The sequence below is a fragment of the Malus domestica genome, chromosome 02 (genome assembly GCF_042453785.1).
Source record: "Malus domestica chromosome 02, GDT2T_hap1".
Taxonomy (NCBI): Eukaryota; Viridiplantae; Streptophyta; class Magnoliopsida; order Rosales; family Rosaceae; genus Malus; species Malus domestica.
In genome coordinates, this window is record NC_091662.1 from 26,196,523 (window position 1) to 26,211,826 (window position 15,304).

Here is a 15,304-nt window from a genome sequence, read left to right on the forward strand (position 1 = left end):
CGTTCCGTCCCGTCCCGTCCCGTCCCACGTACCAAACGCACCCTAAATGGATAATGTATATACTCATGTTGTAAATCATAGGTGTGGAGGTAGGAAATATGGTGTGTTAGTCTAATTGCACCATGTAGCGGTGGTACATGGATGGTCTTGCTTGGTATATCCGCGTTGGGGGACCATACATATTTCAGGGGTGATCATGCTTGGTACATCCGCATTGGGTGATCACTACTTGCACGATGAGATTATGCTATGGTTCTGCTTGGTATATTTGCGTTGGGGGACCATACGCATTCTAGGAGTGATTATGCTTGGTTGATTAAACCCTCTTATTGACAATTGTGGTAAAGATGTAAGTAGGGATCCTTATAGGCCAGGGATTAGGAGGGATTGCTAATCTACTTAAAACTAACTCAAAAACACAAAACTAGGCTTGAAAACACTAACTAGACTCAAAGAACTCGAAACAAACTAAAACAGCACAAAATAATCAAATAGACTCAAACTAGACACTAAAGGGTGATTTGAACAAAAATTGATTTTAACTTGACTCAAAACACTTAAAAAAACAAGTTTGGACAAATTCTAACTAATTTGACACAACAAAGTAAAGGGGATTGGGTTTTTGAAGAATTTAAAGTAAAGACAAGTAGATTAAAGACTTAAACAAGTTTGGCACGAAATTGGGGGAAATTATGGGTGAGTGGCTAACTAGAGGGTCCTTCTCCACACATGACACACTTGTATACAAAACGATTTCCAGTTGCTTTTCCAATAAACCATGAACCTCAACGCCCCAGATTAACCGTGAACAGCACTAATTAACCCTCAGATTTTCCTTAAGTCATTGAATTGGATGGATAATGCATCGGCAACCAAATTATTCTTCAATAGTTCCCTACATGAGCAGCATAATAGAGATACAATCAAATATCATTAAACTTTGTGAAAATCATAAGCATTGACAAGACATTCGTAACTATGAACAACATGATACTCCTGCCAGGAATTTACCTAACACGATTGTGACTAGCAACCTCCAATACTTATGAATATAAGTTCATAACAATTAGGTGAAACTCCCTTATATTCTAGCATCAAATTCATGCATGCAAACTAAGTATGCATCCTTAATCAACAAACAAGAATAAGTTTTGAATCAAACAGTTAAGTAAATTGCATTCACGATTTATGAAATCACAACTGGAAGTAATAAATTCATATTGCAAATATGTTCATGGCTTTGAATTTTCCTCTAGGTAAAACGAGTTTAGCTCCTCATATTCACAATTAAACAAAGATAACTTAAATTAAACATTGGAAACAAAAGATAGATTACACCTAAAAACGTTCCAGCAATCCAACAATCTTGAATGACAGGCACGGCTCCAAGCTATCCTCTTCTTCCTTGTAAAATTGCGGCACAAGGGTGTATGGTTCTAAAAATAGGCTTTTATGTATGGTGAATGGGTGATGGATCCCCCTTAGGTGAGGCAAGGCATATAATATATAGGAAAAGAGAGTGAAAACCCTAATTAATTTTGGAGACAGATTTGTAAACCAAATCCTCAAAGAAAAAGGGTAATTCAATGTCAAAATCCAAGAGGAAAATGGTAAGAAGGGTGCGGCAGTCCTTTAGGAAAAGGGGAAAAAGATATGCGGCAAGGGGAAAGGGAAAAGAGGAAAGGTGCGGAACCTTATAGGAATGGGTTTAGGTCTTCTAGAATCATTATTTAAGTGTCCTAGAATAATTAAGGATCCTCTTTGCAGATGGAAATTAGGTGGTGTAGGATTAGGACAAAATATGGTAACCTGGTTAACATTCATTCTTTCTTGCGGGATTCCTTGATTTCTTTTGTCTTGAATTTATTTTCTTCATTTCTTTGCTCATACCTAGCCTCATTTGAACTTCAAATTCGTCCATCCACCTTGCTCCAAGCATGTGCTATCCATTCCAAGCCCAAAACTGCTCTAAAATGCACCAAATTGCACTTTCTTGCTACTTTAGCCTGTTGGAACTACAAACACACGAAAATAGCTTAAAATGCTAAAATAACTAGGAACTGAAAACAAGCTAACTAGGTCGCATAAATATGCTCCTATCAGGTATATCCGCGTTGGGTGATCACTACCTAGAGCTATATGATATAGTCATGCTTGGTATATCCATGTTAGGGGACTGCTAGCAGTGATCATGCTTGGTATATCCGCGTTGAGTGATCATTGCCTATGTTATAGATTATGCATATGGTTCTGCTTGGTATATCCGCGTTGGAGAACCATACGCATTCTAGGAGTGATCATGCTTGGTATATCCATGTTGGGTGATCACTACCTAGAGTTAGGATGTGGTCCTGCTTGGTATATCTGCATTGGGGGACTATACGTATTCAGGGGTTATCATACTTGGTATATCCGCATTGGGTGATCATTGCCTTCACGATGAGATTATGCCTATGGTTCTGCTTGGTATATCTGTGATGAGGTTCTAGAGGTGATGAGAATTAACTGTACTTGGTACATTTTGATAAATGATCATATTTTGGTTGGATTCTGTTGAGTGGTCCGGAATCCCTACTCTTACTCATTTTCATAAATTAGACTAGAACCCTGTGAAGGAAATTTTGCGAAAAACATGTTCATTTGAGCAACATCTATGACATGCAATTAACAATTAAAGGTGGAATCATGCTTGTATGCACTAAAAAACAAAACATTACCCATGAAATTCAAAGCCTAGTAGAAAGGTGAACCAAGACTCAACTCAAGAACAAAGTGAGTTGAGAAATCTTATACCTTTGTTGATTCCTCTTTGCATAAGCAAAGGCTAATCACCCAAGGATAGGGCCTTCATTCCTTGCTTCTTAGCTCAATGGATTTCTTGGATGAGGATGGTTGAAAGGATTCTCCAAGTTCACAAAGTTGAGAACCTCTAATTTTTCCACACCAAGGAGAGACTTGAAGAAGAGATGAGTGACCTTGGAGGAGGGAAGATTGCTAGCTAATCTCCTCCAAGGGGGCCGGCCTCCTAGAGAGAAAGGGAGAGACATCGTGTTCTCATCTTTTCTCCAAAAGAAACCCTAATGAAGAAAAGGCTATAAAGTCACATTTATACCTACCTTCATTGGAGTGGCAAACTTATAATAAGTCCAAAACCCACTCCTTTATCAATATGGCCGGCCATAGGGTTTTATTGGGCTGTTTGGGCCTTTGTGAATTATTATTCATTAAGTTGTCATACAACTTAAGTCAATGGGCTTGAAGTTCGAAGCCCATTGGGCCTTGAGGCCCAAAACTAACTTTATTCGTTTGATTAATTAACATATTAATTAATCATTGCCATAAATAATTGAACCATTTAATTATCCTTACTCATCTCTGTTGTTTCTTCAATCTCTACCTTACACGGTGTACGATCCATTAGGTTCCTTTTAGCGAGGCAGTGGGCGATTAGAACTCTTTCAAATTGATTGTGAATTGAAACTTACTTTCAATTCTCCCTTTAGTGATTATACATGTTTACGGCTTCCACAAACGATGAGTGACACCTAGCAGTATGTCATGGTTACCCAAGCTAATCAGAAGAGGTGGAGAACCTATTCAGTTTAGGATTACAACGCAATACGATTTTTCTCTAATACAATACTCTTGACCACATTGTTTGGTTTGATAGTTTATTCATGTCTACTATCCAATGTGATTCTCTTACTTATATGATTACCTTGAATGTGATTTGGAACGATTTCCTAAATCTTATTCATACTCTGGCCAGAGATTCTTAATCATATCATAGAGTATTCTCCCTCAAACGGTTCAAAGGTTAGAGATCCCTTGTTGCGCATTCACTTGCCTCCATGGCTATGTGGCTTAACCCCAACTATGCCGTGGACAACCTTTGATGGACTGACTTTGACATAGTCAAAGATCAAGGACCTAACCACAAGACAACTATGATGCCTCAGGTCAAAGGGCTAATTTGCATTATCCTAACCATGAGTTCTCATGTGACATGAGTATGAGAACTCCTTGTTGATTGTGTTCAGTGGACTCATTCTCTATTGAGCACCTACATGCTTGTCTTGGTGTCAGTCACACTAATGACTCGAGACCAGTCACTCTCTCTAAGAGAAGACATAGCATGTACTAATCTTAATAGACTGTTAATGCCCAATTGGCAATCCTATGATCAGGAACGTTTAGGATATGTATACGAAAGAGAATGGTCTCATGAATCTAACTTCTTTAGATCGCATTCTCCCTATTACATATTCCTTGGACTTATCGTTTAAGCGTATAACATTTATATGAGACAGCTTCAAACAATAATCTTTGCCCTTTATATTAAACTATATTAGTTTAACATGCGAAATGTCTGTAAAGTATCATCATATGATTGGTTTTAGGGCACATTTCCAACACCCTGGATTCGAGTGAATGAGAATTACCCACAATAGACATTGTGAATATAAATTAGAATTATCATGTTATTACTTGGAATCTAGGTAGGGAATTATGTAGACTTCCTTTATTAAGCTTCGTGTATTGAAATGCGATATTACTGATTGATTAATGTAGTTAAATGTTAATATAGTGCATCTTTGATTCTTAGGAGTGATTAATTGGAGTGATTGTGGAATGAGGTTGGATATGATTGTTGATATTATGATTAGACTCGTTGACCAATGTGGTTAGTGAATAACATTGTGCTTCGTTGACTGTTCTTTGAGATGTTGCATACTATGAATTGTAGTATTATGTAAAACATATTGATTTATACGGTGGATGAAATAGAAACCTTGATTGTCATGTGGGTTCGTTATATAGCTTGAATCGAATAATTCATGCTTGTCAAGTCCAAATGATTGATTGAGGAATGATATGTCTATCGGCTTGAACGGATTGTGATATATGTCGAATTGTAGTGAATGACGAACTACAAATGGCTTGATCCCTATTTAAGGTACGTAGGCAGCCTAACGAGGATATTAGATGCAGCCATAAAGTATAAGAAAAATTATTACGCAGTTGGATCTCGAGTTATGCTTTGCCCATATCTCGAAGGCGGGTTATGTTAAAGATACAAGTATTTGATGACGTCACGTGTCAATCTTGGACGTATGTTGGGATCGGGGCGTGACACAATTGCTATTCACTAAGGCGTAATTGCCTTTACCCAATTGCATGGGCAGTAATTGCATGCCTTAGTATGGTGAACTTGCTTTAAAAGGGTTAAATCATAGCCTTACATGACTGGAGATGCAAAAATTGAGCCTTGTATTTTTGTCTAAAAATTATTTTGGCCACAATATAACACAAGTTATATTGAAGCCTGCATGGCTGTATAAGGGAGAATTGGGGTAGATCTCACAATGGGCCGACCGCTAATTAGCTATTGAACTTAACACAAATACAATACGTCATCGCCATCCGTGTAATTGAACTCGAGACCTCTTACTTACAAGTGAAAATTAATAACATTAGACAACAATATCATTTGTCATTGTTCATGATTTTGAATATTAATTAGGGTAATTATCACTTTACTATCTTGAAGTATCGTGGTTTTCAAACTTTCATGCATCAAGTTTTTTTTATCCCAGTCTCATACTAGATTGAGGATTGTGGGACACTTTCATCTTTTGTTAAGCATTCCGTCAAAATCTATGTTAAGGTGGCCCACGTGGATAATGACTAGGCGCCACGTGGACATTGAACAAAAATTTTAAAACATAAGAAATTAAAAAACTAAACTAGAAAACTCTTCTTCACTTTGCCACCCTCTTTAGAAACCCTAATTCTTTGAGGGTTCAACTGAGCACAAAAAACAGAATAAAAGAACTGGAAGGGAAAAATGGGCAATTGCAGAAGGGGCGGATAGCCAGAGGATAAAAGGTGTGATATTGGGATCGAAGATGGTGAAAATTACAATCGAGACCAAGAGGGAAGAGGCGAAGACGTTCAAGCGACGGTCTTTGAGCAACCACCAATCCCAATCCTACCTCAGTGACCAAGTTTAGCTTCTTCTCCACCACTACCAATCCCACATCAATTAGTGACCAAGGATCTTCAATGCCTTTATAGCTCCAGCTTCCTGGCCCACAACGATGACATTTCACAGCTACATTGCCTCAACTGGACCCAAACATAGAGCTCCTCTGCCAACAACTTTGCCAACAACTCTAACTACAAAATCTCTACTCGTAATCATCCCGTGAAGCAGGTTGCATGGCCCTACCTCCAACCCATGTTCAATCGATTGGGTCCAAACTTCTCCCACTCTACTTTAAGCTTTCCCTCTATCTCTCTATTGGAAGATATAAGTTGCTAGGGAGTGACTGATAGACTTACCTAAGCTGTCATCCTCTAATTGTCAACGCCAACTTTTCTCTAGGATTTATCATTAAGCCTGATCCCTCAAATTAAGGACTAGTTGACTTGTTGATATGTGTTTTAGTAGCTTAATGCAATCCCTTAATTTAAGGAAGATTGATAGCTTTAGGTTTTACTTGGTTTTTAGAGTTTACTTAAGGGAAGGTTGTTTGTAATTGATTCCCCTATTTTCTCTTCTTATACAGCCTTGTACATTCATACATTTTGTGAAAGATACATTCAAACCAACTTAAATTTCCACATGGTATCAGAGCAGTGTCATCCTTGACTTATCTCTGCCCATTTTATTCTGTTGTCATTCATCTTTAATCTTTCTCTATGGTTGAAGAATGCTTGGTGCATATGGATGGTGAAAGCTCACATGTTTCCCATCAAATTTATCAAAAGCTGAAGTTAAAACAAATTTGGTCTTTATTCAGTTTTATTGAATGAGTTCAACTATTTACCCTGGTCTAGTTCAGTTTCTCTTGGTCTGGGAGGCAAAGGCAAAATAGGGTTTATCAATGGAAGCAACGAAGCACTAGTTACTTTGCCTTCAACATATGAGGCTTGGTTATGCAAGGACCAACAGGTTATGTCGATGCTTCTTAACTCAATGGAGAAACATGTTGCTAAATCTTCAGCTATTCAGAGTCCTCACACGATTTGTGGAAATCTGTGAAGGACATGTATGGGAATCAAAACAATTATGCACGAGTTTTGCAACTAAAGAGAGACATTGCCAGCCTTCAACAAGATGGAAAATCCTTTGTGCAACACTTGGGAAATCTCAAGGCTATGTGGAATAAGTTAGATGTTTATCTACCTCATACCAATGACGTTGTTGTTTTTATGAAAAGGGCTGAAAAAGACAAGATGTATCAGTTGCTTGCTAGCTTGAACTAGAATTATGATGATCTCAGCAGCCACATACTGATGAGTGTTGAACTTCCTGTGTTCAAAACTATGTGTGCTATAGTTCAACGTGAAAAGCTCGAATAATGGTGATGAACCTCGTATAGTTAAAGCCTTTCAAGTTGATTCAATCTCTCCTAAGGACCAACAAATCTGGCACCAAAGATTAGCCTATCCATCAGAGTCCATTTTGTTTAACCTTTTTCCCAAAATATACCAATCACCTATAATGTGTGATACATGTTAGTTCTCCAAGTTTACTAGACTTCCTTTTGGTTCCTCAATGTCTAAGGCTAGCAAACCTATTGAACCTGTACACTCTGATGTTTGGGGTCTAACTAATGAATCTTTTGATGGATATAAATATTTTGTTATGTTTGTGGATGACTTTACTAGAACTACATGGCTATATCTCTTGAAATCCAAAAATAAGGTCTTCGCTATGTTTAAAGATTTTCATCAACTTATCATAACTCAATTCCATTTAACTATTAAGAACCTAAGAACCGATAATGGCATTGAGTTCTTATCCAACAATATGAATCAATATTTGAGCTCTTATGGTATTATTCACCAGACAAGTTGTGTGGGAACCCCGCAAGATAATGGGATATCTGAAAGGAAGAACAAAGACTTACTTGAGAAGACTCGTGCATTGATGTTGCACATGAACATTCCAAAGAGATTTTGGTCACAAGCCATACTTGCTGCAACTTATTTAATCAATTGAATGCCTAGTCGTGTTTTAGAGTTTGTCTCCTTATGAAACTCTTAATGGAAGGCCTATAACTCTATCACGCTTGAGGGTATTTGGCTACACTTGCTTTGTACATGTTCAAGCATCTCACTGTGACAAATTGGATGATAGGGCTGTAAAGTGTGTCTTCATGGGATATTAGTCAACACAAAAAGGTTACAAATGTTTTCATCCTATCCCTAACAAAATTGTTATGTCTAGGGATGTTAAATTTGAGGAAAATATTCCATATTTCTCCAAGAAAGCTGCTTACTCATGAGAGGGGGAGTTGATGTGTGACTTATTCCCTTTGCCTACATACATTGATCACTTAGTGTTTTGGGTCATGAAGCCACTAGCAATCATGGACAAGAAGAAAGTGTGAGTGATACTACGTATGCACCCTCACAACCTAGAGGGATGATGATGAGTCTACTCAAGATGTAAGTCAAGAGAAGGTTCCCATTTTGCATTCCACAAGGTGTATCCCAGTTCGTGTTTGACAACCTCCACCAAGGCTCATAGACTATGTTACTTTTGCCTCCAAACACCCCATCACTAAGGTGAATTATAGTCGGATCTCCCTTACTTATGCTATTTTCCTTGCTAAAATTTCCCAACACATTGAGCCGCAAACCTTTCAAGAAGCTAAACTAACCCCTGAATGGAGAAATGCTATGAAAGATGAACTTCGTGCCTTGGATGACAACCAAACATGGAGCATTGTGAAGTTACCTTTGGAAAGAAAGCTATTGGGAGTAGGTGGATTTATAAGACAAAGTTTAAGGCTGATGAATCAATTGAATGTCAGAAGGCCAAATTGGTTGCACGTGGTTTTACTTGGACATTTGGAGTAGACTACAATGAGATATTTGCTCTAGTAGCCAAAATGAATATTGTTAAAGTTCTTCTTTCAGTGACCGTGAATTGTGACTGATTGTTGTATCAAATGGATGTCAAAAATGCGTTCCTCTATGAGGATTTACAAGAGGAAGTATATATGCAACTTCCACCAGGTTCTTCTCAAGCAAATGATGGTATGGTTTGTAGGCTGCACAAAGCAATTTACAGGTTAAAACAGTATCCACGTGCATGGTATGCAAAGTTGAGTTATATGTTGGAAGCTACTAGTTTTATTCGAAGTAATATAGACTCACCTTTGTTTATTCGTAAAGGATTAGATGGTCTATTGGTGGTTCTCATCTATGTAGATGATATCATTATCACCGGTGAAAATGAAATTGAAATTGAAGCTCTCAAGCAATCTCTTAATCACATTTTTGCCATTAAAGACCTGGGGAGATTAAAATATTTTCTTTACATTGAAATGGCAACATCTCAAAAGGGTTTGTTTATAAACCAGCGCAAGTATGTTATGGATCTTCTTATTGAGGCTGAATTACTTAATTGCAAGCTAGCTGCCATCCCTCTTGATAGCAAGCTAAAACTTGATATAGATGGAGAATTTATCAACAATCTGAGTCACTACCAAAGGTTAGTTGGAAAACTTATATACCTTACAATAACTCAACTTGATATTACCTATGTTATGAGCTTGGTTAGCCAGTTTATGCATGCACCATCTGTGAAACATCTTCTCATTGCCAAAAGAATCCTAAGCTACCTTAAAGGCTCCATTGCTAGAGGTATTCTCATGAAGAACAACCACTTCACTCAAATTAATGGTTACATGGATTCAGATTGGGCGGGGAATCTTATTGATAGGAAATCTACCACTGGATACTTTACATTTGTTGGAGGAAATCTCGTCACATGGAAAAGCAAAAAAACAGCAAGTTATTGTACAGAGGCTGAGTATTGTGCAATGACATTGACGACAAGTGAATTAATTTGTCTTAAAGGGTTACTTTCAGACTTGGGACTCTTTAGCATTACTTCAATGTCAATGATGTGTGACAATCAAGCAGCCATGCATATCGTTGTCAATCCAGTGTTCCACGAAAGAACTAAATAATTGAGGTGGACTGTCACTACATTAGGACACAAGTTCAATCCCAAGTTATTCAAACCATTTTCACTCGTAGTTATGATCAACTGGCGGATGTTTTCACCAAAGCCCTGCCTTCAGAACACTTTTAGCGTGTCCTTAACAAGCTTGGCTCAATCAATCTCCTTGATCCAGCTTGAGGGGAAGTATTGGAAGATATAGGTTGATATGGAGTAACTGATGGACTTACCTAAGCTATCATCCTCTAATTGTCAATGCCAGCTTTTCCCTAGGATTCATCTTTAAGCCTGATTCCTTAAATTAAGGACTAGTTGACTTGTTGATATATGTTTTAGCAGTTTGATGCAATCCCTCAATTTAAGGAAGATTGATAGCTTTAGGTTTTACCTGGTTATTAGAGTTTGTTTAGGGGAAGGTTGCTTGTAGCTGATTTCCCTATTTTCTCTTCTTATATTGCCTTGTACATTCATACAATATATGAAAAATACATTCAAACCAACTTAAATTTCCACACTCTACTTTTTCACCCACCACGTCGTCTTCTTCCTCTCAGATCCCGAACCCTCCGCCGCACACTCCTCAGTCGGCACTGCCACCTGACAGTCTGCCTTTTTTATCATTTGTATATATTTTGACTCAAAAGAAAATAAAAGTGAATGAAAGAATTTAAATTCAGAATTCGATGTATAAAATCAATCGACTTCTATTTTTGGAATTTGTACAATTTCTGTTTTTCATTTTTCTTATTTTTGTGTTTACAAACTCCGCCGTGTAAGTTTATCTTACATTGCCGGTCCCAAGCCTGGATAAAGGAGGAGGGGGAGGGCGTCAGGTAGTCAACAGCCGGCACTCCATGATCACGTCGAATCTTTATGAAAATGAATCCAGAACGAAATCGCGCTAAAGCTAGGGCGTCACCCGTAAGTGGCACGCTGTGTGGCCCGAGCACAGTGATAAGTGAGCAAAGGTCGCTGTATCTCCATCGGCACCCGGATGCAGTGTTAAATGAGCAAGGGGGCTATAGAAACTTCTTTTCGAACGACTCCACTCAAAGTTGTTTGGGAGCATATGCTCCTATCAACTTTACACGGGACACACAAAAGAAGTACTTTGATCCTATTAGACGGGGAAGGGTGAAGAAGCTAGGACAGAAGGGTAGAGTTCAAGAGAGCAAAATGCGTTTAGGAACGTGGAATATAGGAACCTTGACGGGAAAATCTATGGAAGTAGTAGAAGTTATGGTGAGGAGAAGGATAAATATTATGTGCCTACAAGAAACTAAGTGGGTTGGTCGTAAGGCAAATGATCTAGAAAACTCAGGGTTTAAACTATGGTATTCGGGCACAAATAGAACGAGAAACGGTGTTGGCATCATCGTGGACAAGACCTTGACACAAGATGTTGTAGATGTCAAGAGGGTAGGAGATAGAATCATGGCAATCAAGATTGTAATAGGACAAGAACTTATCAATGTGATTAGTGCGTACGCACCTCAAGTAGGGTTGGATACGAGTTCGAAGGAGAAATTTTGGGAAGACCTTGGAGACTTGGTGCAAGGAATTGCTCAGACGGAGAAGTTATTTATAGGAGGAGATTTAAATGGACACGTGGGCAGGGAGACAGGCAACTATGGAGGTTTTCATGGTGGCCATGGTTTTGGGGAGAGAAACGAGGATGGGGAAGCTATCTTGGATTTTGCAATGGCATATGATCTCTTCTTAGCCAATACATTCTTTAAGAAGAGAGAAGAACATGTGATCACCTACAAGAGTGGGTCGTCAAAAACACAAATAGATTTTCTTCTAATGAGGAAAGGGGATCGTATAACTTGTAAGGATTGCAAAGTTATACCAGGAGAGAGTGTGGCTAATCAACATCGCTTGTTGGTGATGGATGTACATATCAAAAGAGTGAGAAAAAAGAACAAGACTTGGAAGTGCCCAAGGACTAGATGGTGGAATCTAAAAGAAGAAAAACAAGCCATTTTCAAAGAGAAAGTAATCACCCAGTGTGTGTGGGATAGAGAGGGGGAAGCTAACCAAATGTGGGATTCCATGGCTAGTTGTATCCGAAAAGTAGCAAAAGAGGTATTAGGAGAGTCCAAGGGCTTTGCCCCACACCAAAAGGAATCTTGGTGGTGGAATGAGGAGGTACAAACAAAGGTGAAGGCTAAGAAGGAATGTTGTAAAACCTTATACAAGGATAGGACCGATGAAAATGGTGAAAGGTATAGAAAAGCGAAGCAAGAGGCGAAGAAAGCTGTGAGAGAAGCTAAGTTAGCGGCTTATGACGATATGTATAAGCGACTAGATACCAAAGAAGGAGAGTTGGATATCTATAAACTAGCTAGAGCAAGGGAAAAGAAGACAAGGGACCTAAACCAAGTGAGGTGCATCAAGGATGAGGATGGAAAGGTTCTTGCTACAGAGAACGCGGTTAAAGACAGATGGAAATGTTATTTTTATAATCTTTTCAATGAAGGACATGAAATGAGTGCTTCTTTAGGGGAGTTGAGTAACTCAGAAGAGTGTATAAACTACTCTTTTTATCGTAGAATTCGGAAGGAAGAAGGGGTTGTAGCTTTGAAGAAGATGAAGCATAGAAAAGCAGTAGGCCCAGACGATATACCAATCGAAGTGTGGAAAGTTTTGGGAGAGACAGGTATAACATGGCTCACTGACCTTTTCAATGGGATTCTGAAAACGAAGAAGATGCCAAATGAGTGGCGAACGAGCACTTTGGTGCCTATCTACAAGAATAAGGGCGATGTACAAAATTGCATGAACTATAGGGGTATTAAGCTAATGAGTCATACAATGAAGCTCTGGGAGAGAGTCATTGAGCATAGATTGAGGCAAGAGACACGGGTTTCGGACAACCAATTCGGGTTCATGCCAGGGCGCTCAACCATGGAGGCAATCTATCTCTTACGAAGATTGATGGAAAGATATAGAGATGGGAAAAAGGATTTACACATGGTCTTTATAGATTTGGAAAAAGCGTATGATAGGGTCCCAAGAGACATTCTTTGGAGGATTTTAGAGAAGAAATGAGTACGAGTAGCATATATCCAAGCTATACAGGATATGTATGAAGGAGCAAAGACTGCTGTAAGAACTCATGAAGGACAAACCGAAAGCTTTCCCATAACTGTAGGATTACATCAAGGTTCATCCTTAAGTCCTTACCTTTTTGCGTTGGTAATGGATGAGTTAACAGGACATATTCAAGATGATATTCCTTGGTGTATGCTTTTCGCAGACGATATAGTGTTGATAGATGAAACTCAGGAAGGGGTAAATGCAAAGCTTAACCTTTGGAGAGAAGTGTTGGAATCTAAAGGTCTTCGCCTAAGCCGATCAAAGACAGAATATATGGAGTGCAAGTTCAGTGCAAATGGAGGTCAAAACGAGTTAGGGGTGAGGATCGGAGATCAAGAAATAACAAAGAGCGACCGTTTTCGTTACCTAGGATCTATCTTGCAAAAGAACGGAGAATTAGATGGAGATCTCAACCATAGAATACAAGCTGGATGGATGAAGTGGAAGAGTGCATCAGGCATGTTGTGTGACCGCCGTATGCCACTAAAGCTCAAGGGAAAATTCTATAGGACGGCAATAAGGCCGACGATGCTGTATGGCACAGAATGTTGGGCGGTGAAGCATCAACACGTACACAAAATGGGTGTAGCGGAGATGAGGATGCTTCGTTGGATGTGTGGGCACACGAGAAAGGATAAGATTAGGAATGAGGATATCCGGGGTAAAGTAGGAGTAGCCGAAATTGAAGGAATGATGAGAGAAAATCGGTTACGGTGGTTTGGACATGTGCAAAGAAGGCCTACTGACGCTCCGATTAAAAGATGCGACTATGGGACAGAGGTTCAGGGCCGAAGGGGTAGAGGAAGACCTAGGAAAACTTTGGAAGAGACCCTAAGAAAAGACTTAGAGTACTTGGATCTAACGGAGGACATGACACAGGACAGAACACAATGGCGTTCTAAGATTCATATAGCCGATCCCACTTAGTGACTTGGATTTTCCAAGTCTCCAACCGAGAAGTTTTCCTCACTCGGGAAATTAAGGGAACACTACCTCAACCTACATGCTCCACTCACAAAGCTTCAACATACAAGCTTCAATAAAAGAAAATTCAAAGAACTTAGCGAAGAAGGCTTTGGTATATTTAACACAATACGTTGAAATGAAGGAAAGCTTATTTATTGATATCCCCGATAAGTTACAAATATGTACATATACTTGAGTCAAAATAAACAAACAAGAGGGAGCCTTCACAAAGGTTGCTTAGGAGAAGTCTCAGCAGTCGGTAGAGCCCCAGAAAGAGAAGGCACCAGAGGGGGATCATTCGGAGCCTCAGTATTGGACAAAACCCTAGAAGGAGGAGGCATAAGAGGTTGATCATTTGGAGCTTCATTAAGCGGTACAGCCCCAGAAGACGAAGGCAATAAATGCCTTTGGAACAAACCCACAAATCTCTGATGATCAAGTAAAACCTGACCATCAGATTCCTTCATCTGGTCAAGCTTCCTCTTCATGTTTGTAGCATAGTCATGTGCGAGCCGGTGCAACTGTTTATTCTCATGCTTGAGCCCTCTAATCTCCTGTTTGAGACTCATCACTTCAGCCGCCAATGATTCAACTTGGCGGGTTCGAGCAAATAGGCGTTGGGCCATATTAGACACAGAACCTGCACACTGAACACTGAGAGCCAGAGAATCCTTAACAGCCAACTCATCAGACCGTTTGGAAAGTAGTCTGTTATCTTTGGGAGTGAGAAGGTTCCTGGCCACTACCGCAGCGGTCATATCATTCTTCATCACGGAATCCCCAACGGTAAGAGGACCAGTAGGGGAGACGAAGGATGGGCGCCATATGTTGTCTGGAGAAGGCGAGGCTGCCTCTTCAACAAGGTTCAAGTCAAAACGACGGTCGGAGGGGCCAGACATTTTCAAAGGTCTTGAAGAGAGAAGAGGTCGGACAAATCAAGATCTTAGAAGTGCAAGAATGGAGCTTCTACTGGTGGATATTCAAGTGTGCTTTGGAACTTAATGTCAGCCCCTATAAAAATCTGCACTCGACGAAGCTTCAGAAATCGAAGAGGCGCCTGCTCAGAAATCGAAGAGGCGTTTGCTTTCTCAAAAGCTGGGCTGCTCAGAGACCACGAGGGTCGATCTCAGAAATCGAAGAGGCGTTTGCTCTCTCAAAAGCTGGGCTGCTCAAAGACCACGAAGGCCGATCTCAGAAATCGAAGAGGCGTTTGCTCTCTCAAAAGCTGGGCTGCTCAAAGACCACGAAGGC

At 39.6% G+C, this 15,304-nt stretch overlaps 1 protein-coding gene across 1 annotated transcript; it reads left to right on the forward strand.

The window, feature by feature from the left end:
* Positions 1-8,966: 8,966 nt before the first annotated feature.
* On the forward strand, positions 8,967-9,992 carry LOC139191564 (uncharacterized mitochondrial protein AtMg00810-like). The gene has a single exon (XM_070812470.1). The coding sequence runs from the start codon at positions 8,967-8,969 to the stop codon at positions 9,990-9,992; it is 1,026 nt and encodes a 341-aa protein (XP_070668571.1).
* Positions 9,993-15,304: the final 5,312 nt, after the last annotated feature.